General features: G+C 37.0%; 1 protein-coding gene across 5 annotated transcripts in view; it reads right to left on the bottom strand.

Annotated features, from left to right (window-relative positions):
• The window catches only part of MDFIC (MyoD family inhibitor domain containing), a 53,551-nt gene that overhangs the window by 9,773 nt on the left and 19,011 nt on the right, over positions 1-24,767 (bottom strand). For all 5 annotated transcript variants that reach the window (XR_008450501.1, XM_054070442.1, XM_054070419.1 and 2 more), the window contains one exon: positions 5,728-6,003. Coding sequence is in view for 4 of the 5 variants with exons in the window: in XM_054070442.1 (XP_053926417.1) it covers positions 5,728-6,003 (276 nt within the window). In the remaining variant the exon portion in view is untranslated. The remainder of the gene's footprint in view (positions 1-5,727; positions 6,004-24,767) is intronic.

The raw sequence follows: 24,767 nt of genomic DNA, 5'->3' as shown, positions 1-24,767 counted from the left end.
GAGAGATTTCCAGGATACTAAGTAGCTGCCTAAATGCTCCTTAATGCTATTGACCAATTTCAGAAGTGTATGTATGTTGTAAAATAAAAATCTGAGAGAGATGGCCAGCAGATATTTCTGCATCGTTAGACTATTCATCGTATAATGCACACTTATACTGAATTTCAGTAAATAATATCAATTTAATGACAGAACTATATATAGAAGAAAACTCACTGCTGTTCTTGTGGCCCTCAAGAGGAAAAAGAATTTTAAAAATCCTATTCAAAGACATAAGCCCAAAAGGAAAGGAAAGTTGACTGAAAACTACATTTCAGTTTATATAAAGTTATATAAACCAAAGTAAAATCCTTCTACTTCATAAAGAGGCCTGCTACCCAGCTAAGAGACCTACTCACTACTTTTCATGTGTATACACCTAGTCATTCTTAAGACCATGGCTTAAGACAAGGCTGTTTAGTGGACTTGCTTTGCCCCAGTTAAGCCATGGGTATCACTTGGGATACTCTAAGAAATTAATGCAGTCAGCAGTGGGAGTTAAATAGCGCCCACCAACCCCATGCTTGAATTCAACATCTAGAACAGACCAAGCTGCATTATACTAAAAAGAAGGGGAAGAAAAGTCTCATTCAAATGCACCCTGAAATGTTGAATTTTAAACATTGGATTTTATGAAAACCCACACATTGGATAAGATTGTTCACTGAATCTCCAGGCTCAGTAGCACAAGATACATCATCAAGAAGGTTGATTCAGGTTTTGCTCCTGGAAAAGCACGAGTGGTAACTTAAATCTGGTGGCAAGTCTACATTGCCTGTCCTTCCCCAGAGTCTCAACTCCATGCTGCAGGTTCTCTTTACCTACTTCACTCCTGCATCTAGCCCTATCACACTTCCTAAGACCTATCCTGAAAAAAAATCCATGGAAAGAAGATGCCTTTTAGTGCCTCCTGGTTTAGAGAGTATGGGAAGGAATAAATTGAAGATCTCACCCTACACATGGGAGGCAGGCTCATGATCCGCTAACCGTAGTGTAACAATCTACCCTCTCCAGATGAACACTGCCTTTTGAGAATGCTCTCAGCCTTTTGATTATGTGAAGTACCACCCTAAACTCCAACTATCACAAGTTACTGGAGTTGTGGGAACTATCCTGACAAACATAGTAACTGTGAGGTCACAGCAACTTGACCAGAAATGAGACAGCCATTTCAAAACTGAATAAAAATCTGTATTCCCTCTCTCCATCAAACAATTGCTTTGATTAAAAAAAATACGTAACATCAAGCTTCATAAGGTTTTGGTAGGAAAGCTTGGTTTGTTTTTTACAAAATAATTACAGTCTACTTCATTTGCCCCCTCCACTCCCATAATTAAATTCCTCTTTCATCTGTCCCACTGCCCAGTTTCTTCCTCCCTTTCCTCCTCCAACTCTGAATATGCCATTACTACTTACGTTCCACTACTCCAAAACACATACGTAAGTGTTCAGTTTCCCGTTTTTCTTCATTCCTTAACATCTTGATTTACTGTTCAGCTGCCTCACTGCTATTTTCTTTAGACATCCTCCCTTTTTTAAGTTGCTTTAGACAGGTATCACTGCTTCCAAATACAGGAGTGAGATTGCCACCTTCTCACTCATTTACAATTGCTTTATCAGGTTTCCAAGGTGTTTCTCTGCACTACATAGAACAGATGCGAGAGAGTGACTGCTTTGCTAGTGGTTTACTGATGAGTTTTGGAAGAACTGCAACACCTCTAACTTAAATAATTTAAAATATTATTAAAATTTCTTTGAATTCAAAAAATCTTTTACACCCAACATGCACCGAAGCCTATCCAGTCTCTTTGAAAAATCTTTAGGACTGGGACTGTATTTAAAAACTGCTTTTTAAGAGAGATAGTCAGACCATTTCATAATTCCTTTGTTTTATTTGTAGTGTAAGTTATAGAGCTGAGTAAGATTTCTTCAGGGACAATATGGATTAATAACATGCAGGGGAAGAGAAGAGCCAGTGAGTGCATTCACACCTTCCTAAGCTCCATTGGATGTGAAAGTGTTTCTAAACAGCGTATTCCACAATGCTGATATGGCTCCACAGGCTACAGGCTCATTTTAAAAGGCAGATTTTAAAGCTTTTATACTACTGCTACCAAAATTTATGTCACATTTTAAGAACTTCCAATGGATTGTCAGTTTCAAAAGCTCACAAGATGTGATCTATGGCACAAGTGGAATTTGCAGCTAGAACAATTAATAAATTAATAAATGCAGTTAACTATAGTGGGGTCATTTTGGTGGGATTATGGAGCTTGAGTGGCTTTACAGCTTGCATTAGGGCTGTGTAGAATTTTTGAGACAAGCACTAGCAGTACTGACCTTCTTCATAGGAAGGCATGATATCGTAGGTAAAATAACAATAGGCTTCATTTAGCTTTTTGGTATATGTTCTGAAGTCTGAAGTATATGATGCAGTATGCCACATTTGCTAACCTTTTAAATAAGCATAATCACAAACAGGCACCTCTGCAAGACGTGTGGCAAATCTGGATGTTTCTTGAATCTATCCTGCTTCAATCAGTACCAGGTTTTCTGTTCTGTTAATAGCTAATGATGTTCTACAGCAAAATAACTACAAAACCTGGACTTTGCATTAGAAATAGGTGTGGTGCTCCAGAAATATTCATATCTTGTCCTTTGAGAAGAAACAAAAAGAATGCAGCATTTGGGAGGGAATAAGAAAAAGTGAAAAATATTTTCTCTTTTCTATAGTCTAAACTCAGCTTGATGGGCAGAATTTTCATTTTTCTTCCTTCTCAGGCCATACTCTTATTTCTTTTCTTATCTCACTTAACAAACCCAGTTATTCTCCTGAATGACAACAGAGCAGAGCACTCAAGGTGGAACACAAGATAGATTAAGTAAAAATACACGGCATGTATTTTCTAGTTTGTTGGGTTTTTAAGGAATAGCAAAATTAAAGATAATTAGATTATCTGAAAGTGTTCAAGTTTACCTCTTTTTCTTTCTGCTCAAATTATCTAGACACTATGGTAAGTTGAAGTAGCTTAGTTAACTTGAGTGATTGGTTATTCAATACTCAACAGTACAAAAATTAATATAATTTATCTCTTTCTGCATAAGATTACAGAAGAAAACTGTATGCAAGCTATATTATTTTACTGGATAGACGGGCACAAACACAAATGCCCACCCAGCAGCTCTTTATCAGTAATCAATGGCTTTTGAGACTAACCTAGTACAAGTTAAAGCAAACCAAAGGAGTTAAACAATGTTGAAAATTATTTTGAACAGTTTCCTATCTTTTCCATCTTCCTGTAAACCTTTTAATAGTTTCTACTGAAATGTCATTGGACAGAAGAGACAACTGCTCACAAAAATACCTCTTTGCCCACCGAAGTATGATTGCTAATACAAAGAATCTGTAGAAGTTAGGTTCAAATTAATTTGTGTATACCATTTTGAAACAGTGTCTATGCAGTCCTCGCTCACAGGACTTACTAGTGTAATCTTCTGGGTTTGTATAGTTAAGAAATTTCAACTGACCACTGCCAGAGTCTCTCATAATGCATCTTATAAAAAACCTGATGGATGAGAGAACAAATGATTGAAACTTCCTGCAAGACAACAGCTTGATAAGAATACTACTATATAGTCTATAGTTCCCTCACGCAGCCCTACAGGGCAAATGACTGAAAAGCTGAAGAAACTGGCAGAAGGCTTGTACATGTGAGCATGTTGATGTGTATACACAAATACCCTAGATACATTTTTTCATCACTGCACAATAAAACTTGTGCTTCACTCAGACTAGTTAACAGAAAACTTAAAGCAGCAGATAGCAGCAGTGTGAGTCAAGCTATTTACAGCATATATCCAAGTTCTCAGACTCAAAATGAGAACAATACAAGGTGAGGTGTATAGCATTGAATATATTTAATTTTAGCTATTAGGTGCCTCAAGAATCCACATGTGACAGTAAGGATTATCCCGTACTTCATAAGTATGTAAGTTAGATGGTGTGACAACACAATGTAATTATCTATATGCTAATCAGACATACCTTTAAAAATATCAACATTTCTAACTGTACATTAAAAAATGGTATATTGGCAGTTTCAGGCAACTAAATCAATCACGTGCTGGATATTAAAATACAACATTGGAATTTACAGCTATATCTGAAAGTACAGTAATTTTCTCCTCAATCATTCAGTAATTTGATACAATCTTTGCCAAGTTTATTAAAAACAAACAAAACCCCCACTGACTTTATTATTCAAATATCATTTTAGAAGAAAAAAGGAAGTGTTTGCTATTAAATAATTGTATAAGCACATAAACAGGTCAGGGACAGTCTCTTTAGGAAGCTGTAATTTCTTTTTCAGAGGCTGAATTTCCTAAATTCAGAGGCTGTACTTTGTACCAGTCATGCAAACAGATCTAGTTCTCTTGATTTACAGTTTTTTGATATATATAGAAAATATTGGGCCGGAGGATGTACTAGATTGCACATAATAGAAAAAGATGAGGAGAATATAGCAAGTATGAAGTTGTGATTTTGGAAAGAAATTTTAGAGGACTGAAAGTGCAACAAGAAAAATAATAGTAGGTTCTTGAAGATAAATAGGATAATGAACCACAGCAAGGAGGATCAATCCATGGCACAGTCCAAGTGAAGCTGTTCATGGTATTACTATACAGATTCACTCACTAGGTTTGATTGAAGTAGCTGAAGTCAAAAGAAGTCACTCCACTGACATGAGTAGGCTTCATTCAGGCCACTACATGCAGTCCTTCAGATCCCTCTTCCTTTCATCTAGGATTCATTCTCAGAATCCTCCCCATTTCACTGAACAGTACTGTTTCCCATTTCTTTAAGAATCTGGGTCTGTATCCACCCCTGAGTTTTATTATCCAGTCACATCTTTGCCAGTATCAAGCCTATAAAATTTATTGCGCCTCTGCACCCCTCTTAGAACAGGCAGGAGCAAAGCCCATCAGGTATATAAGCGCTAATGGGAAGGCAGTGGATTGAGTAAAGGCTTGGGAACTCTGGGACCATTAGAGTAATAGCAAGCAGTGAAAACATACACACACAGCTAAAACGTAAGGGAAAATATTTACTTTGGCTTACTTAAACTGTGCATAGGGAGTACGTTTTTATATAGAAGCTTTTTCATGCAAATTATTTACAGCTCAAATTTAGCCTAAGACACATTGAACACTGAAGTACAGGTCCAAATTTTATTATCTAGCGTTCAGATCTCATGGGTCGTCAGAATATCTGCTAAGAGAACATTTTCAAAAGCAACCTCTACCTTCACTGAAACTGCCATTAGTGTACTTAAATACTTACTATGCTTTAAATTAGTACTTTAAAATTTTTTTGTGCTGTGTATGTGACAAAGTTTACATGAGTTTCTATCAGGTCAGGACACTAACTAAAGAGACTAAAGATTATCGGACCATGTTGCCCAAATGTTTGAAAGCAAGAAATCTCCCATTGCTTGAATTTCCTTCAAACACTTAATATTTTCCCTTGCAGAAGTAACTTGTGTTTTATCATAATGATTTCTATTTGCTTCTGAAGTATGGGTCATGCTCTTCAATTATTTTCAGTTGATTGTGTAATTACTAGTGAGAATGGGGTTTGGCTAGTCTTTATTCAGCTTGGGTTTTTTTTTAATAAGAATTTCTGCTTACCTTCAGGTGAAGTACCTGGCTTCTGAGAAAACACAGAGCTTATTTTACTCTTCTTGCTGCTGTTGCTGTTGACAGACAAGGTGGACTGAATTTTCCTGTGCATTTTTTCTGAAACAGGAGACGAAAGTTTTCTGTTGTCTCCAGACACATGCTTGACCCCATTGTGAATTCCACTTCCATTACTCAGACCCACACGGCCATTTTGGATTTTGACACTTTCTTCCTCACCCCTTTCCAGTGCTGAAGTATTTGGCTGAGGCAAACGTTGAGGTTGTGCTTAAAACGAAAGAAAGAAAGGGTTTATTTAAATTGCAAATTGATAACTGAACACTTTAGGCTAGACTGGGAAGGGGTATTTCATTGCTCAAAGAGTAGACTGAAAAGTTAACATTCCCCAATCAAAAAAAGAAAGCAAAAAGTATCTCTAGATGAAAAATAACTATTAGGTATTCAAAAGAGCCTTATGTCTGGCCTAGATTCCCTCTTTGGCACTGGCATTGAAAGGTTCGCAATGGTTTGTGAATTAGATATAGAGGACAAGTTAAGTAATTTGAAAAAGGAAAAAATCAGGAATGGGAGAAAAAGTAGCAAAATTTAGGTTAACTTGGCTTAAGGGAGTGAGATGAATAACAGAAATGCGACAGAAGGAGAAAAGAAAATATGGGAGGGGAAATACAGACTGCAGTAACAGGAGTAAAGCCGCAGGCTCGACAACCTTCAAATAATAACTTGAGTGACAGGTAGCCCCCCCCACCAATGACCACCACAGACCAGTTTATTAGAGAAGAACAGGAGTATCCAGGTAACTAACAACAGTTGGAGCTTAAATTCATAAAGACTGCAGAATGCAGGGAAGAACAAAACCAATCCAAATCTGGTTTTGTGGAGGAGGGGTCCAGTTATCAGAAGGAACATGCATTCAAACACCACAAAGCTGTGGCAAGCCAGAATCCCTTCATCCCTGTTCCTCAATTCAGAACCACAAATTTCAGAAATGGCTCCAATGGGCCAGTTAAGAGTTTGGACGGCAACAAACTGAAATGGTCAAAGGAAAAAAATACAAAATCTATTACGACAGGAATTTGCAGTGCCCTGGTTAAGACTCCAAGAGTGCATTCCAATAAGAGGGCATGAAACTTGACTATTCTTTATTGTGCTACTGTATCATAAAGGAGTGTATTTTTAATAACATGCAAAATACACTGTGTATTTAAAATCCATATCTAAATAACAGATACAGATTTTTTTTAATGTAAAGCTTTGTAATAAAAAAAGTAGTTTCCTATTAAAGATTCTTAGTTAGAAAAAAAAATGTAGACTTCATTTGAAAACTAATTAAATTATACACATAGTAACACAACAAGATTTCATGATCAGAAAGCATCAGCCCAATCACCTTTCCTAATGAAAATACTACTGTATTATGCTTGGACATAAAGAGGTTTTCAGACAATCCAATCTTCAACTATTTATAAATCTAATGTCAAGCAGAAAGCCCAGATCCTACTGCACACTCTACTGAAAAGAGATTAGAATGGTGCCAGCAGTAAAGAAAAACAGTGCTGCAGTTCATTCTCTTTTCGGATGATTTCACAGTATAGCTTTGTACATGAATCACACTGTGTCCAAGATAACAATATATTAGATAACAGATAATTATAGCTAGCTTCTTCTAAAAGAAACATCTCCACTGATCACTTCAGGTACAAGTGACTAAACCTGTGGATAAATACTACCGAGACACACAGACCAACAGTCTCTAAAAAGACTCCCAGTTCTGAATTTGCCTAACAAACCCTCAGTGTTTTACCGAAAACACTGATACCATTCTCAGATTTTTTTCACCAACTATCATAAACTTGTCCAGATTAAACTTCAGATAAACCTTAAATTTTAACTCAGGATCACATTCACAGACAAAAAGAGATGCGTTCCACAGTTGTTTAAATATGAACTGATTCATTTTTTCTTGCCATTTGATTATTTTAGTTACATTAACCAAGATTTTAAGATACTCTTGATTACCCATATCTATCTAGGTCAGAGTAACCCTGACTAAACCTACTTTACAAAAGTGGCAATTTTGTGTTGCAGGAAAGGGAGGGCTGCGGGAAACATTTATGCTTTAGCCTCCCCAAAGATGTTGCAGGGAAGATAAAGATCATTCCGTTCTATTACCAGCGGTAACTGCTCGTGAATCTCTAAGCCAACAGAGCAGGACCACACCACTACCTGACACCTGAACAACTGTTGCCCAAAACGTTTCCATGGGCATGACAGAAACTGCTTCTCCTTTCCATTTTGCATTACACTTTACAAAATCTATGAATAGATTTTGTAAAGGCAATTTCTACACTCTGGAATTCTACTTGTAGCATATATTCTGCTAAGATTTCCACACTGTCATAAGAGACCCCAAATAAGCTTTTAAGGAGTGCTCTCCTGGGTGAAACAGTATTCTTTAAAAGCATACCACCAGGAACCTTTGTGTAGGACATCTTGCCATTTATGTGCAAAACAATTCTTGTTTAAAAACTAATCAAATCCTTCCATTTGAAAAATACTCAATGTAGACCTAATTACAGTTTAAAAATAAAATATTTATCAAGAACAGGAATTAAAATTTTTACTCTCTGAAGTTCAGAGTTCACATCCATAGCACCCCATAGCTTTATTTTCATTATCTCACTCAAATTTGAATTGTACAATTAAGAACAGTTTTTTTCATGTTCCATAGAATGACATTTCCTCACACTGTGCCGCTGCCTATGATTCCCATCTGCAGAGTGATGCAGTTGCACCAATAACCTAGAATTACTGGGGAGGGATTAACCTTCCTCAATAAATAAAAGCAAGAGACAGTACTAAAAATTCTGTATGTCTGGGGACACAAGTTTCTAAAACTGACAGCTATGACCTTTTCAAAGCCAGCTAAATTGGTGGTGGCAGCTTACAATTGTTTGTATATTTTCAGTGCTTTGCTACAATACAGTAATTTGACAAATTATCCAAAATCCCATCCTCAAAATTAGGTGTGTTTCTGTCAAACTGTAGGTGAGTGGGAATTCTTAGGGAATCAAACAGTTGTTTGTGTTTGCTTTTATTATTGCTTTTACTAACTTTTTGGGGGTGGGAGGTGTTTCAGATTTTTTGTTTGCTTTTTTTTCCCTTAATAATCCTGGTCCTAAAGTACTCTCACTTCAGTCTTTTGCATTAACATACAACTTTTTAGCTGACTGGCTTTACAGTATTCACATGTGATACGCGGGTCAAACCAAAATGGAATAAAACCCCAAATGGATTAGTTTCCTCAATTTAAATTTATTTTAACTTTATTGATAATTTTGCACTAGGGAGACTTGAATCTTATGGTTAAATGGTTAAAACACACTTGAAACCAATTAGGAGCCATATGACCGCATTCTAGCATAAAGAACAAAAGCAATTGACAGTTCCAAGATTAAGCCACAACCACTCAGTTTAAAACAGTAATGTTTTTACCTTATTTTTTAAAGGCTGTGTATATCTTAAAAAAAAAAAAAAGGAGTAATATGGGGAACGACACAATGCTTCTTAAAACACAGTGATACCCAGGGACTCTCACTCTCTCTTTAATGATCCACTGCTCTCATTCAGCTGTCTTTCTTTTTTCAAATCTTTACATATGTGACAGCTCTCAAAAGTAGACCATAGACCATCTGGCATTTTCAGAGGTGTAACTTGTGCAAATTCAGCTCTACTGGGAACACAATGCTATCTTCTGCCTGCGTTATAAAAGATACAATAGAATGTAGAACTTATGAGTTGTTTTGAATTATTCATTTTTTGCCTGTATATTCAAGAAATTTTACAAACTCTGCATTTTGTACTACATAATCACATACGTTAAAGGTACAAAGAAACTTTTTGACACCTCTTTTCTACAGAAAGATGGCATTTTGTTTGATATGTGAACATTCAGCGCCTGTTATATCATTCTAAACAGGCCATGTGCTGCTACAAAAGATCCCATTTTACACTCTATGTATGAGCAAAAATTTTATTCTTGATATCCAGTAACTAATGCAATACACATCAAAATTTCAAATATGAGTTGGATGAACGTTCAGCATCTTCAAATCAGGATGGCACTGGTCACTTACTATATGTTAAAGATTTAAAAAAAAAAAATCATTCCTCACACAACATTGAAATATTGTCATTTCAAACATCCACAATGAATAGTTTAAATGTCTTAAGAAATACTGTGCTTTTTAGGTTAATATGTTTTTAATCTTGAGCAAAACCAGTAGATTTAAGTCAATATTTTATACAGTGCTAACACTAGTGGATTTTCAATAAGAATGATAAATATTGGATTAATGATTCAACAGACTGAATCTTTTTTGATACAAAACTAGCAGATAATGTAGCTAGTAATAACTATACATGAATCTGCTGCCTGTGGAAAAGCAATAAAAAGGCAATATATTGCTATAGCATATAATCTATTAGCGTGTTTCACTGCTTCCTTGTCATTGGTTTCCTTGCAAAGTGGGCTTTGAATACAATAACTTCTGCTGCTATTTAACTGACTTCACATAATAATTTAATTGTGAGCTTACTATCTGGTGAATAAATATTCAAGTACTAAACATTTACTTCAGATCCATCAAAACTATAGTAAGTATGCATATTCTCATTCAGACTGCAAAATCGTTATCGCGGTTTAAATGAATATGCACATGTGTACGCACACTGACGATACACTGCTTACAACTTGCAAAATAACAGCTACGCTTAGGAGAAAAATCCTGATGCATGCATTTAACAAAAAAATGTATGTCAACACAAGGAAAGTCTTAACCAAAAGACGACAGTCTAAGCTATCATTAGGGATTTTAGACAAAATACAAAACCAAACATACACGGAATACAGAGTCCTCAGAGTCTAAGTGAATCAAAAGGAAACATCAGGAGGGATAGAAGAATAGACAGCTAATTAATAGCCTAATCACATCAAAAGCAATTCCAAGGCCACTGATACAGCTGCCCGTGGTGTTTGCTAGGCTGGCCAATGCCACCAATGGAAAAAAAAACTTTCCAGTTAACAGCCTGGGTCATCTGACTGCACACCCAGAGAGGCAAGAATGCTGTTTTACTTCATTTATGACATCAGATCAGGCCACAGAAGCAATATTTTTGCAGGTGAACTAGGGAGGAATAAAAATGCATGACTCCTGGGCGTAAAAAAATATAACCTTTGGCATTTTTAAATATTGAGAAAATATGAAGTATTATTTCAGTTCAAAATATCCCAGACACTTGTCTGCCTCCCAAAACAGTTGCAACCACAATAAGAGGGATGAACTGGCTTTTGGAAGAACAGAGGTCCTGCTTGGGTCCATTAATGCTGAAAGCTAAGACCTACATGCTAATTTGAGCTTAGGAAATTGTTTGATCTCAGTGGTAGCTGCTCCTACTCACTCTGCATGGACCACACAAGAGACCGTATGCAAGGGAGGTAAGAATCAGGCCTCTGGTTTTTGTCAATACTTTTTCACAACACAGACCTAAGCTTGAGGGGAAAAATAAAGTATATGAAAGGTAGTCATGGATTGCACAGTAAAACCAGGAACTGCCTGGATTCTAGAGTAAAATTAAGGTGATTCTAAATTGCTTCTGGAAAAGACATAAATTACTGTGATATAAAAGGAAACATTCCAAACTGACTAGCAAAAAATCCTACCTTTTCAATAAAAGTAAAAATTGTGTGCATTCATATGCTCACTAAACATAAAATTTCAGTGAAGCTGGAAGAACTCAAACCTCCATCTCTCTCCCTCCCCACTTTTCTAACTAAAATCCTGACTAGTCTCTACGTGGATCCTAAAACTACATCAATAGTTTTCTCTGCCTAGCTATCTAGAATATTAACATTCAGATTACAAGATGTACCTCTGAGTCAACTGTGAAGTGGCTTTTGTCAGCAATTATTTTTGAATATTTTCTAGGACATAAATAGCATATACTGCAGCTTCCGTATCACAGAAGGCATACATTAACTAAATAACAAGGTACCATCAAGGTACAATCTATCTTTTAAAATCAATTTTTTACACTGAATTTTTTATACCATGCTGACTTTACAAGGAAAACAAAGTGCCAACTAACAGCATCAACCACTTTTTCTGAATCACTTCTTCCAAGACATGAGGATATCTTCAAAATGAATACAATATATTATTATGAAACAGAATGTCCTTTGTAATGAAAATACTTTAGTAAAATTGCTGGTACAAGTTTTACAGGACCCACACTGAGATCACTTGTTAAAATACGTCTGAGAACACATCCAGGTATAACAGAAATGGAGCTGGCAGGGGACAAAGGGAAAAGACATTTTATCCCATCAGCTCTCAGCTGGGGAAAGGCTGACAAGAATGGCAAACACATGTGTGCATGTGTGTTTATGGGTTGAGAAGGCAATACAAGTGCACAAGAAGGTGCCAAGAGTACTCTTAAATCTGTGCAAAGACACCTGCAGTGCTTTCCTTTGGAAGCACTGCAGGACCTTACACACCGTTTGAAGGGTTGCAGGAATTGTATAAAGATGTCTTTGACATACCCAGAAAGAAGCAGTTACCACAGGGAAGCATAAAAAGGGCTGGTAGCCAGAGGTTTACAAAGTTGATAGGCATTCCCACTGAAAATGTGGAGTGAATTTCTCTATTTACAAATCATCTTTCCTGATGTTTCTTTTCAAAATGAAGAAAAGTCTGCTGATTTTTTTAATGACAGCAATAGCAAATTTTTAATTATTGCTGAACTGAGTAAATCCTAAACATTTTTAATTACCTATCTCTTAATAACTATCTCAAAATCCAAGTATCCTTTTGTCTTATTAGATTATCAGTAAATTCTCCTTCTTTATCATACATAAATCTTGCAATTACTAGCACTGTTTTTTGTGATATTGACAATGAGATCTATGATAAACTTGAAGATGATTTGAGAATCCTTGCTAGATCATAATATTGTTAGAAATAAAGATGATTCACGTAATGTAATTATTGTTAAGTCACAGCTACATGAAGTGACATATAGCTCCTACTGCAGTGCACAATTTTTAATTTCTTGAGAATAAGCAGCAGTAGCTCACCGTGAAAAATCCAAGTCTCTGCTGCTCCTTCCTCCTCACAGAGAGGGCTCCTCACACTCTTCCCCTGCTCCAACATCGGGTCTCTCCCATGGGACACAGCTCTCCATGAAATTCTACAATGTGAGTGCCTCCCACAGACTGTAGTTCTCTAGTTCTCCATTAACTGCTCCAGCATGGTCCCTTCCATGGGTTGCAGTCCTTCAGGAACAGACTGCTCCAGCATGGGTCCCCCATGGGATAATGAGTCCTGTCAGCAAATCTGCTCCAGCATGGACACCTCTCACTCCACAGATCCACAGGTCTTACCAGGAGCTTGCTCCAGCCTGGGCTTCCCATGGGGTCACAGCCTCCATCGGGCATCCACCTGCTCCTGCATAGAGTCCTCCACAGTCTGCAGGTGGATATCTGCTCCACCATGGACCTCCACAGGCTGCCTCACCATGGTCTTCACCACAGGGTGCAGGGGAACCTGTACTCTGGACCTGGAACACCTCCTCCCCATTCCTCACTGACCTTGGTACCTGCAGAGTTGTATTTCACTCCTCTCTGTGGCTGCAGTTGTGCAGGTTTTTATTTTCCTCCTTCTTAAATATGTTATCCCAGAAGTGCTACCACCATCGCTGATGGGCTCAGTGTTGGCCAGCAATGGGTCTGTTTGGCATTGGCTCTGCTGGACACAGGGAAACCTTCTAGCATGTTCTCACAGAAACCATCCCTGCAGCTCCCACCGCTACAAAAACCTTGCCATGCAAACCTAACAGATGTAGTAAAAATGAACACAGTCCCCAAAACCTAGAAAGCACACAAAACAATGTCAACCCAATACAATGCCACCTCACTAAGGACAGAATTCTTTGCTTCTGGAGCTTTCATTTTAAAAGGAAGGCTAATCAATTGCTAGGCTCAAAAAAAGTAATCCAAGCTGTTGATGTGACCATTACAGCAGTTATGCAATGAGAGCCTATTGCAACAAATGGCTATATCACTGCCTAAAGACATACTGGTGTTGTCCCATGGATCTTAAGTCAAATATTTGAAACAGTTTTAATGCCCTTCACCATTGTGTTACTTGTTCCCAAATCAAACAATAAACATCAAAGAGAAGCTACAAACAACAGGATATCACTTGTTGGGTACTGCCTCAGAAGCGGCCAAGCAGGATGTACTGGACAGGAGAGATAACCTCAGCCATTATCAGCTGTAACCTGGGTGAGTGTATGAACAGGTTCTCTTGGCTCCAGCATCTCCTGCTCCCTTCCTCAAAACCTCAACAGCCACTGACAAACTACACTACTGTTTCATTGCAGGAAAGAATCTGGGATGGTGAAACAAACAGCAGTCCTGGCTTGTCAGCCTAGCCCTAGCTATTCACCTTTGAGTAAGAAAATACTCAAAGGTCAGGTTTATTCTCCACTGGCCATATATACTTGAGTTTTCACATGACAAACTCACAGTGTTCAGTTAAACTCATACAAATTACATAAAAACTGGCCATACTTGGTTTTAAAAATAACATGAAGGCAAATGCTTGGAATGAGCAATTACTGTAATGCTTGCTGCTCCCTTGATTTCTAATCCTCCACTCATGTAAAGTTACAAAATTTCAGAAGACTCCAAAAAGTGTTCCACCTCAAGTGTAAATCTGAGTCCCTGCTCTCAGTGCTGTCATCTGTCATTTCCATAGTCCTAAATAGTACCCAATGCTACAATTAACAAAACTAACACAATGCAGAAATAAAAATTAGAGCAAAACCAGAATGATAGCAACAAAGAAAGAATAACGTGAAAAGTTAGCAGGAAAACACAGAACACTAGTGCAAAAATAGTAAGACATACATTGATAACTGAGTTTCTCATCCCTTTGCTGCACTTATTTTCTCTCTGTTTCTTTCTTGCAACCTAGAGCTGATGCTAAGTTTGGCATCAGCTGATTTCAAGCACCAGAAAACCAAAGGAAGAAAGAGAGAAAGCACAGCTGCAAGGAAAATGGAACAAGAGAAGCAAATGGGCAGTAACCACAAGGAACAGGCTAAAACTTGGGATTTTACATTATTAAAACAATAGTAGGGCAAAAAAAAACATCAAAAGAAAAAAGAGCAGATAGCAACCACCCAGAAGAAGACAGCACTGGAGGGGAAGGAGGCAGAAAGGGAAAAAAAACATAGTGAGCTGAGCCACTTCAGTCTGCGAGGGCAGAAAAGAGTAAGGAAGAAGAAACGAAAAAAAACCATAAGTAAAATCCCACTAGAGCCTAAGTATTTGCTACAAATTTCACAAGTAAGAAAGGAATTAAGTGATAAATCATTGGTTAATAAGAAGTGAAATTAAATGAAATTAACAAATCGTACTTATACAGTGATCTAGTGTTGAAGCAACAGTTTCCCTTCTGCTCGAGGTCAGAGAGGCTCCTGGAGCCCAGGCCAAAAATCTGCCTCATTTAGCAATAGAAGCATGAAGGAAAATGGAAATTCTGTGTCAGAAAACAGGGCGAGGACTTGAGGTCCACAACAATAACTTTTCATGACCCAGCTTGTCATTACTACAGACTGGATATTTAATAAGAGTAATTGCCAGTAGGGGAAAAAAGATGTGGAAATGTAGCAGAGTGTGCAACAAGCGTCCATTTTTTTCCCAGTCCTGAAAAAGCATAGCGTGGGGAGAAAGAGAAGCAATAGGCAGTAAATACACTTAAGAAAGGTTAGTCTTTACCACAGACATCCTTCAGCTCCGAGAATTCTGTCATGGGAAGCAGGGTCTAGGAGATGGGCACAGGATCTGTGTCACCAGTCCACCTGCCTACTATGTCCATGGGCTGGATAAGTGGGACCTCTGCATCCCAAAGCATTCCAGGGACCCCAGGTTACCAAGGGATTTTGACTAATACACAAAAAGACCAGGCAGAGCTGCCATAACCAAAGCTGGCTGTTTGGCTGCTTTATGCCACTAACGCACCAGCTTGGCATCAGGATGACCCAGAAATGAGATCTAATTGTTTTGGCTTGCAAGAGCCACAATCTCACCTAAAATGTCGCAATTACATCTAAAATGTTTTTCTGCAAGCTGTACTAATCAGATTCTTGAGAATACATCTTGAAAAGCCCTCTTATCAGAGTCCTTGAAACCCCAAAATTTACGTTTTTTCTTCTCTAGATTCAAAACTCTAGGTTCTATGGACTGAAGTCTACATCTCTTCTCACTACCTTTCCCCACCCCAAAGGCAGCTTCACTTTGTTTTATACTAAAACAGTTGTTTTGTATGCTGAAGGGAAAGGCAATCATATATTTTAGAATGCAAAAAATTACCAGCGAGGAGATCTCTGCGTTCATTTCAAAGCTGAATGTATTTAACATGTAATTGTTGTCACTGATACTTAGCACAAAGGAAAATGTTTCTTACTTACTTACTTATTTACTGTAAAAATTATCTAGGAAGTCCTCTTTCTGACTCAGCTGGACAAACCCACCCATCTTGGCCAAGCTATTATACGTGACCTCCATTACATGAATTTAATAAGGTAAAAAGAAATAACATGCTAATGGAGTTTTTGCTTGCTGCTTACACACACATCCTCTAGAGCAGCGCAAAAGTCAGAATGCCGATCATGCCTGGTGAAGACTAAACTTCCTGTAAAAATGATGCACTTAGTTTCCTGAAAGGAAGCAAACTGTAAGCTGCTCAAATAGTTCACAAGCTCACTCTTATATCTGAGCTACACAGTTACAAATCTGTCTGGCTAGAAAAATACAGTGTCATGCCAGTGACCAACAGCTATAAGCAAAAGAGAAACAAACGCATTATTACAGAAGAGAAAATACCAGATTATCTGAGGAAACAAGTAATTTGTCTTAATGGGATGAAATTACATGTAAAAATTTTTCTTTCATCTCACAACTGAGCTAAAATTCCGATTCTCCACTTTGTTCATGAAACAAGATATAAATTTCTACGGAATTATTATGCCCAAACGATTTCAATACAGTAGTAGGCCAGTTGCACCTCCAAGTCTTTGTACTGCAGAACTGACTGAATTGCAGTAGAGTACTGATTTTTATTGCTAACATGCAGAAAGGGTGTATTCTTATTTCAACATGTTTAAAAGCATCCAACATTACATATGGAATGATTTTCATTTTCTGTTAAAAATATAACAGATATTTCTTTCAAATTATAAAACTACATTATTTGTCCCACTGGAGTTTATGTAGTTCATCTTTTGTTTAAAAATACTCCTAAGTAGCATTTAAATTCAGACAAGGTCCATGCTTTGAATCAGTGCTCCTTGCAACAATGATCCTTTTACTGAAAACCTTTAGGTTTGTCTTACTTAGAAGACATACTTCCCTTTATTTGCAGAGAAAAAGAAAATCCTTCTGTACATTAATCACCATTACTTTTACTTGGAGTGCAGATACAGCAGTGAAATCTGCTATGTCAATGTTACTCACAATACAGAGAGTGTCCATTTTATTACATTGAAAAACATATTGTTATGAGGTTTTATAAATAAGCTGAAGGATTTCACAGAAAAGAAACAGCATTTTAAGTGAAAGCATTAGAATTTACAATTGTATTTATTTTTTTTGCCCTTTTACAAAGGAGCTTTAAAGAGGCAGGAACCTCCTCTAACAAAAAAGGAGCAACCCCTATCTGACAGCAAAGACAGCAACTACATCACATGCAAACAACTTTCCTCCACAGCTCACACAAACCTTCAGCCCCACAAAAGTGTTCATATCATAATCAGCAACAGCAGTTCAACCAGGCTGGTGATGGGTGAGCCAAACTGCTGCCTTTTGTGCTGTGCAGCTGTTTCATGCTTGGTAAACATCTCAGCCTCACTGCTTGCATTTCTTGGCCCCGAACAAAAAAGATCCTAGGAAATCATTCAAACAACTGACAAAAGGACAGAACTGCCGTGGGTTTGATGCATCCTTATCCATTCTACTAAAGATTCATGCCATCTGCCACTTTATTTGCACTGCTACCAGAGCCCTGCCACTTGGAGTTAATTCCAGCACCCTTTTCTTTACTGTTCCTTCAGTGTAATTAGCTACATTTTATTGTGCCTTATCATTTTCTTAGGCTGCTGGAATTAAGAACTCACAATGGGAACATCTCCTTACTACCTTATGTTAGCCTTATGATAATTTAGACAAAATTCTTTGTTTCTGCATAGCATGGCAGTGCCAAGCCAAACTACTCAAAAATCATCAATGCTTTAGTTTTAAATACATCCTTTTTATTGATATTCTCAATTTTGCATCTTTAACTTTCAGCTTTTGTCAGCAGCTACATACTTCGACCAAGATAATTTTTTGCTTATTTAATGAAAATTTAAATCTCACATAATCACATGACTCCGGAAGCTGGTGCAATATTTAACTCTTGGCCCTTTTTTTTTCCTGAATACACAGTACTTTTTCATAATGTTTAGTTTGCTGTTAATTCTGCAATAGTCAAAATACTCATTCTAATAAGAACGTTCATGGCTACTTACAAAATAGCTTGAACACATATTAGCACACAGAAGCTGAAGTGAACAGGCCTCTATACTGAAGCAATTTAAAAACATTTCCAGTCAGTCTCTAAGCACAACCTTCCTGTCATTGCTTACATCTATTTAATTGTAATAGAAAAAGAAGTGGGGAAATGGGAAAAAGGATTGTTCAAACAAACAAACAACAAAAAAGGGGGAGAGGGGACTAGAGAAAACTACCCACACAGGAAGTGAAAAGCGGCTTAGGGGCAGTAACTATAATAGAAATGGATCAGTATTTTCTCTGGTTTTTTTTTACGTTATAAAATAAAAACCAGAAAGAGGACACAGCACAATTTATTAAGAATGAGAACATACCTCAAGATTTGACTGCACCATGATAGCCACCACTTCTCTGTGTGCCATATCACCAATCCATACCCTTTATTCTTTTACTTTCTTCCTAAATTAACAGAATTTATAAAAGAGTTCTTTTTTTAATAATTAAAACTTCCAAATGCCATTCGGTTATAGTCACTGTGAAACCGATTTCTAACTCCAAGTTTAAATTTTGAGAGCGAAGTGGATTATTCTACAAGAACCTTCCCTGTCTTCATCAAAAGAAGTCTTCTCTCCTTTTCTGTAAGGGCCCATTCCACAAATATCCAACAAAATATGGATAATGAGACCTAAACTTCTTGCCCTATTCCAGCTCTTGCAGTAGAATGCCTGGTTTGGATGTAGGCCTTCTCATAGAGCCAGGGTAGAGGATGCTGTGTAATATACAAATGGTCAAAACCAAACAGTGATTTATTTAAAATCAAGATTGAATTTGTCAATTGAATTGTAGGGAATAGAGTCCTCAGGCTATCCCATATATGGAATCAGAAAATCCAGTGGGCAGAGAAGTAGATGACGTAACAGCCAAAGAAAAAGAACTTTGAGAAAAGGAAGATTTTATTAGAATTCCTCCTTTTAAAACTGTTTTGTGTTGGTTTTTTCTCCCATCTATCTTTTATAAGTTAAACATTGTCTTAGTGTAAATGTAAAACTCACCCTAGTTTCAAGTTTCCGAGTCTTGATCCAGCACAAAACAGGTTACAGTATAGCTGATGAAGACTGTTTTGAAACATGTAGATCTCTAGAACTACTTCAGATGCACAAACGTACAGTGCTAGATCATTTGTAGTGATTAGTGTACAGTTTGCTGAAGGAGCTATTCCCATATTTCTCAATATTGATTTTACATTATAAATACGATAGTGATTATTACCTCTAAATTCAGCACACACTAAAAAGAATATCTGTCAAGGTAGGGAAATACATTATAAGGTCATAGTTTGAAAGCAAATAGCTAGGAAATAGCATACTGTTAAATGAGCTGATGCAATTTAATAAAATTACGTATATAAAAACTACATGTGCATTACCCAAAATTAGCTCCATACCCTGCATCACCATCCAAGTATTTTTCGTATCAGTTCAATGAAAAACTCAGTTTAATCATCCAGACAAACTTTTCCAGGCAGGCAGATCTCAGATCTTCTCAAGAAAACTCAATGTTTACATCTTCAGATTCAAGTAAAAGGAGTATTGTTCACTAAACTCCTGTATGTTTGATTTTACAGACCTAAAAGATGTTCACTCTGGTTTTACACTGCCCCTATGGCCAATTTTGATCAACGTGGCAATCTTTCATTGCTTTCCTGTTAAAATGTGAATTTGCAAATTATAGAATGCAGGTAAAGTACACATCTGTCCCAATAAAGAAGGGAGACGAGGAAAGGTACACGCCTTCTAACTGACAAAGAAGTTCTATTTCCAAAGAAAGACGTAGTTTGTAGCTGCCAGACTTGAAGTCCCGTTTGCTCTTGCTCTGCCGAGAAACGGGCAGATGGCTTGCGCTTTCTCTCAGGGGCAAAAACTTGCCCTGAAGGTCAAATCTGACTCATAAGCCACATATTTTATAGGCTTGCCTAACAGTTTGCTCTGCTTGACTTGTCTCAAAAGCAAACTTCATAACATTTTATGCAAACATTATACAATCTTAAGTCTGAGCTGTAAATCAATAAAATTCACTTAAACTTGAGGAATCTCTGCAATGGGAAAGTCTCTCAGTTGAAATTCTGCTGTTATTAACATCAGCATTGCTAAATCTTACAGTTTTCCCTAAACAATTGTCAAAATATTTATAGCTTCAGATTAAAGCAAAAATATGACAACTGAAATACTGCATAGAATTTGAGAGAAACAGATTTAAAAGTAAAATTTAGGCCTCTAATTTTCATAGGTTCAGACATAAAACTCAGAATTTGAAAGCTCTCATATACAATGCTGTGGGTTTGCATTTCATGATCACAATTTCAAAAGCAGTGTCCATACAAAACCATGTTTCCCACATGCCAGAACACTATAGTTCATTTAAAAACAGTTAAGGCACAGGTGGCAAATAATTCATAATTATCCTAAATTTATTATAATGAGTTAACAAAACCAATATTAGAAACACCTGACGTAAGCACAGATGTTTGACATTTGAATGTTTTTCAAAGGGATCTTTTGGGTTTGGATCATGCAGATTTTTTTTTTTTAAAGGAAAACAAAAAACCACCACAACATGCAAATAGGTCATAGGCTCCTGTTTTTCCTTGCACTTTACAAAAATACCTTCAGGGAAAGGTACTTGTGGGCACGCTTCCACTTCAGATATGAATGCAGAACAAGTAAGTAGTATTCAGATCTTTCGTCTGGATAGCTATTTAAAGAAAAAAGTTTAACCATAATTATTTAGCTAAGCCTTCTGCTGTCACCATGTCCCCTCTTCATCTTTCACTTTTTTTACTAGTAAGAAGTCAAAAGACTAAAAGCTATTTTGGCTGTCTAAATTCTGAAGAATTAATTTTATTATGTTCATGTAAACACAATATACTGTACTACTTTTCAGCTATATAAAATTACTCCAAGATTCCACATACATGACAGTAAATAAAAATTAAAATTTAAAAAGAGAAAAACTAGGAGAATTTTTGCCATGGTTTAAGTTCAAGACATTTTTGCCAGAAAACAGGTGCCTAAAAGTACAACTTGCATGATGATACTTTCATGCACTTTGTAATTTGGTGTTTTCTTTGCTAAAAATGGCTAACTGAATACCGTTAGTACTGAAAATAGCAGACTGAAACCACACTGAGTCATTGGTTTTTAGTATAATATTTCACCTAGAATGTAGTCGGTTTTATTACTCTTCCTCTTTAAGGAACCACTACAAATACATTTCACTTTTTCCCTCTATACGAGGAACTAATCAAGAAAAGAATATAAATATTCTTTTCCATCTAGGCATAACAGCACATTAATTCTGAGACAGTACCAATACAACAAAGGAAAGTATTCTGAAATTAAGATACAATTTACTTCAGGCTCAAACACAGCAAGCACAGTAATCTTCACATTACTTGAAGAATTTCACCTTTGTCTGGTACTGATGATTACTGCCATCCAAACTTTCTCAGCCTCAGACCATAAATTCAGATGATGTTCTTAGAGTCAGAAGCAAGGTAAAACAGAAAATGAAAAGCTCCAGGTAATTCTGGCTACTAGTGATATGCAGAATACATGCATCTATCTTATGGTCATCTGGTGCAGTTTGAAGTTCTCATTGAAGTTTGACTACTGTTCTGTAAATGGATCAACAACAGCAAAAAGTTTATTTCTCCACATGAAGTCACCACAGAATATACAAATTCCTTACCTATTGTTGTCCATCATTAACTGCATTGCTTCAACACATTCAATCAAGAGTCAAACAGGAGAGGCTACATAGAAAACACCTGCATACTACAGCCGACACTCGGACTGTTCCACAGATGGTTTCTGTAAACACCGGAGACCCAGTCTTAAACTTTTCAGACTGTAAATGTAAGGCTATGTCTATCCATGAAAATGCCTCTCTGTCCAAGAGAGTATTAAATAAAAACTAAATGAAAATGCCACTGTTGTGCAACAACGAGGTGCGAAATTCCCTGGATGAAAAATTGTCTCGGACAAGAGGTATGATCGCAGAAACTCCTAGTGGAAACCAAAACGACAAGAAGATGGATACACTTTCAGCAAGAAAAGGCGTATCTTTCTGCAGAAGTCCTCCAAGCATGGCTTGGAAAGATTACATCATCATTATTGATTAAAAAAAAGGGGAGGGAAATCTAAACAATCCCAGCTGAATCATCAAGACTCAGGTGGACAGTAGCAAACATGATCTCCAGTTGTGAATGTGTGCACCAGCTGCAAACTGAGTAGTTTATTTGGAATACCGAAAATTTTTGGTCTCTTGGTGTCCTGGTAGCACTAGCTTCCGATTCCTCATTTGTGTTTCTCAGCCTACTGTAAGAGCACTATTATTCATTCTTTTCCTCAGCTTACGTATCATCAGTAGGAGTAAACCCATGGGTCCTTCACAGGCCCTAGTACTTCTGACGCACAACACACTGGCCTGCTTTCGAGCCAACTAAATTAAAAAAATTCGTTTAACAGCACAATTTTCACTGTCACCTTTATAATATGTTTCTAAAATGCACGTATTGTCAGCTATCTTACAGCTGGTTGGAAAGAAGTTAAAAAAACACCAGCCTCTTCCTCAGCCGGCATGAGAGGAGTTTTTTGAGGACTTTCGGAACAGAAGTAGTAAGAGATCTGGCAGGTCGAGAGGAAAAACAGAAGTAACACAGGCTAGTTCTCTGCTGGGATGAGAAAAACTCTCTGGGAGATGAGCTCTCAGGGAGGTCCTTCACACCTCCATTACTTCTACTGGCCAGGTTCCTCAAACATTTATCTTTTTCAAAGAAGGATGTAAGTATCAAATACTGTATTCCCATATTTAAGTATTAAACTGATTAAAGTTTTGCTCATTCATAGGCTCATGCTTTTTTACACTTGGATATCTTATACATAAATTGCTTCTTTAACTAAAAGAATAGACCTTTCAGACTCAGTGATGTATTTGTAATAATTTCCATTGACCTATTCTGCACGATTTCTGTACTCACACATTCAGTTACACTGCAAGAAGACTGTATCTGTCATACTACCTAGCTTTGAAGAGTACCATTTAAGTTATCTCAAGCAGTTTGCACTATTTTTTAGACAGAATAAACACAGTCATCTGAAATAATAAGGTGACTGTGTGCTATAAACTAGCCAAGAAAAGATATTTGGATTAATATCAAAGAAAGAGAACAGCAGATTATCTTCTTGTTGAGAAAAAGTGCCAAACCCAAACTGCATCGTTTAAACTACAAAAACCACTCCCTCAGCCAGAAGGAAAAGGGAATCTCCAGACGTTAAAATTAAATAAATAGTCATGTAAAGTGAAAATGTCAACATAAAAATATAGAAAAAAATATAGAAATATCTAGGTTTATATTTCAATAAAACAAAACACAACTAGGAAGAATGTAGTAAATTTTTCAGTGAGCACACAAACATATAACACTGTTTAATCCCCACAGTGCTGAATGAAGCATCCCACTCTCTGAAGAACCACTCTTATCAGGAGGGTGTTTCATGGAGAAGAAAGAGGTAATTCCACATGGGAAATGATGGATAGCAATGACCTTTCTGTCTGTAAAACATGGGCATATTTTAGGTATTTAATATGAGAATTGGATTATTATCAATCAATTATTCATGACAGTTTGAATCTATGGTAGATGTTTTTTGTTTTCTTAAATATCACATAGCTGAGGTCCTGCTTGAGAACTGGAAAAGAGACTAAATCCTCACAAGCAAATAGTGTTCAAGCATGGCATTTTCTTCCTCCTAAACATTCCTTCCCCTACATAACAGCACATGTTGATGATAACCTAATACCCTCTGTAAAAAAATTTACCTAAATATCCTGAAATCCACCTTTATAGCCTTTTTTTTTAAGAGAGAAAAATACCCCAACCTTTCCCAAAGAACAAAGAAAGGCACTATGCTAACATGGAGCAGCAAAAACTCCTATGGCTTCATTCCTATAGCCACAGGTTACCCTGCTGCATATTTTAACATCCACTCTTCCTCACTTGCCAAAGGTGAGTGGTAACAGAAGCAGAACAACTCCGTTACAGGCCACTAGATCATACAATGAAAGTAAGCAGAAGATGTTTGCAGATATTTAAACTGCTGAAGGAGGAAAAGCAGATGGAGCTATTCTAAGGCTAAGCTTCTGAAAAGCAGAGCCTCTATAGCCTGAAATAAAACACAAAATATGTGTCTGTTAGTGAAGGGAAAGGAATAGGTCTCGATATTGCCTGGACAAATACCTGAGATGAAAAATCTAAGGTTATTCCAGCTTGAGGGAATCACTATGAAAAAGTGATTCTCCCTTAACCAAAAAGTTAAGTAAAAGTAAGAGGACGTGGATAGCCATGGCCATTTTGTGA

The sequence above is a fragment of the Cuculus canorus genome, chromosome 1 (genome assembly GCF_017976375.1).
Source record: "Cuculus canorus isolate bCucCan1 chromosome 1, bCucCan1.pri, whole genome shotgun sequence".
Taxonomy (NCBI): Eukaryota; Metazoa; Chordata; class Aves; order Cuculiformes; family Cuculidae; genus Cuculus; species Cuculus canorus.
Note: the sequence above shows the minus strand (reverse complement) of the source record. Positions and strands in the feature narration are given on the sequence as shown.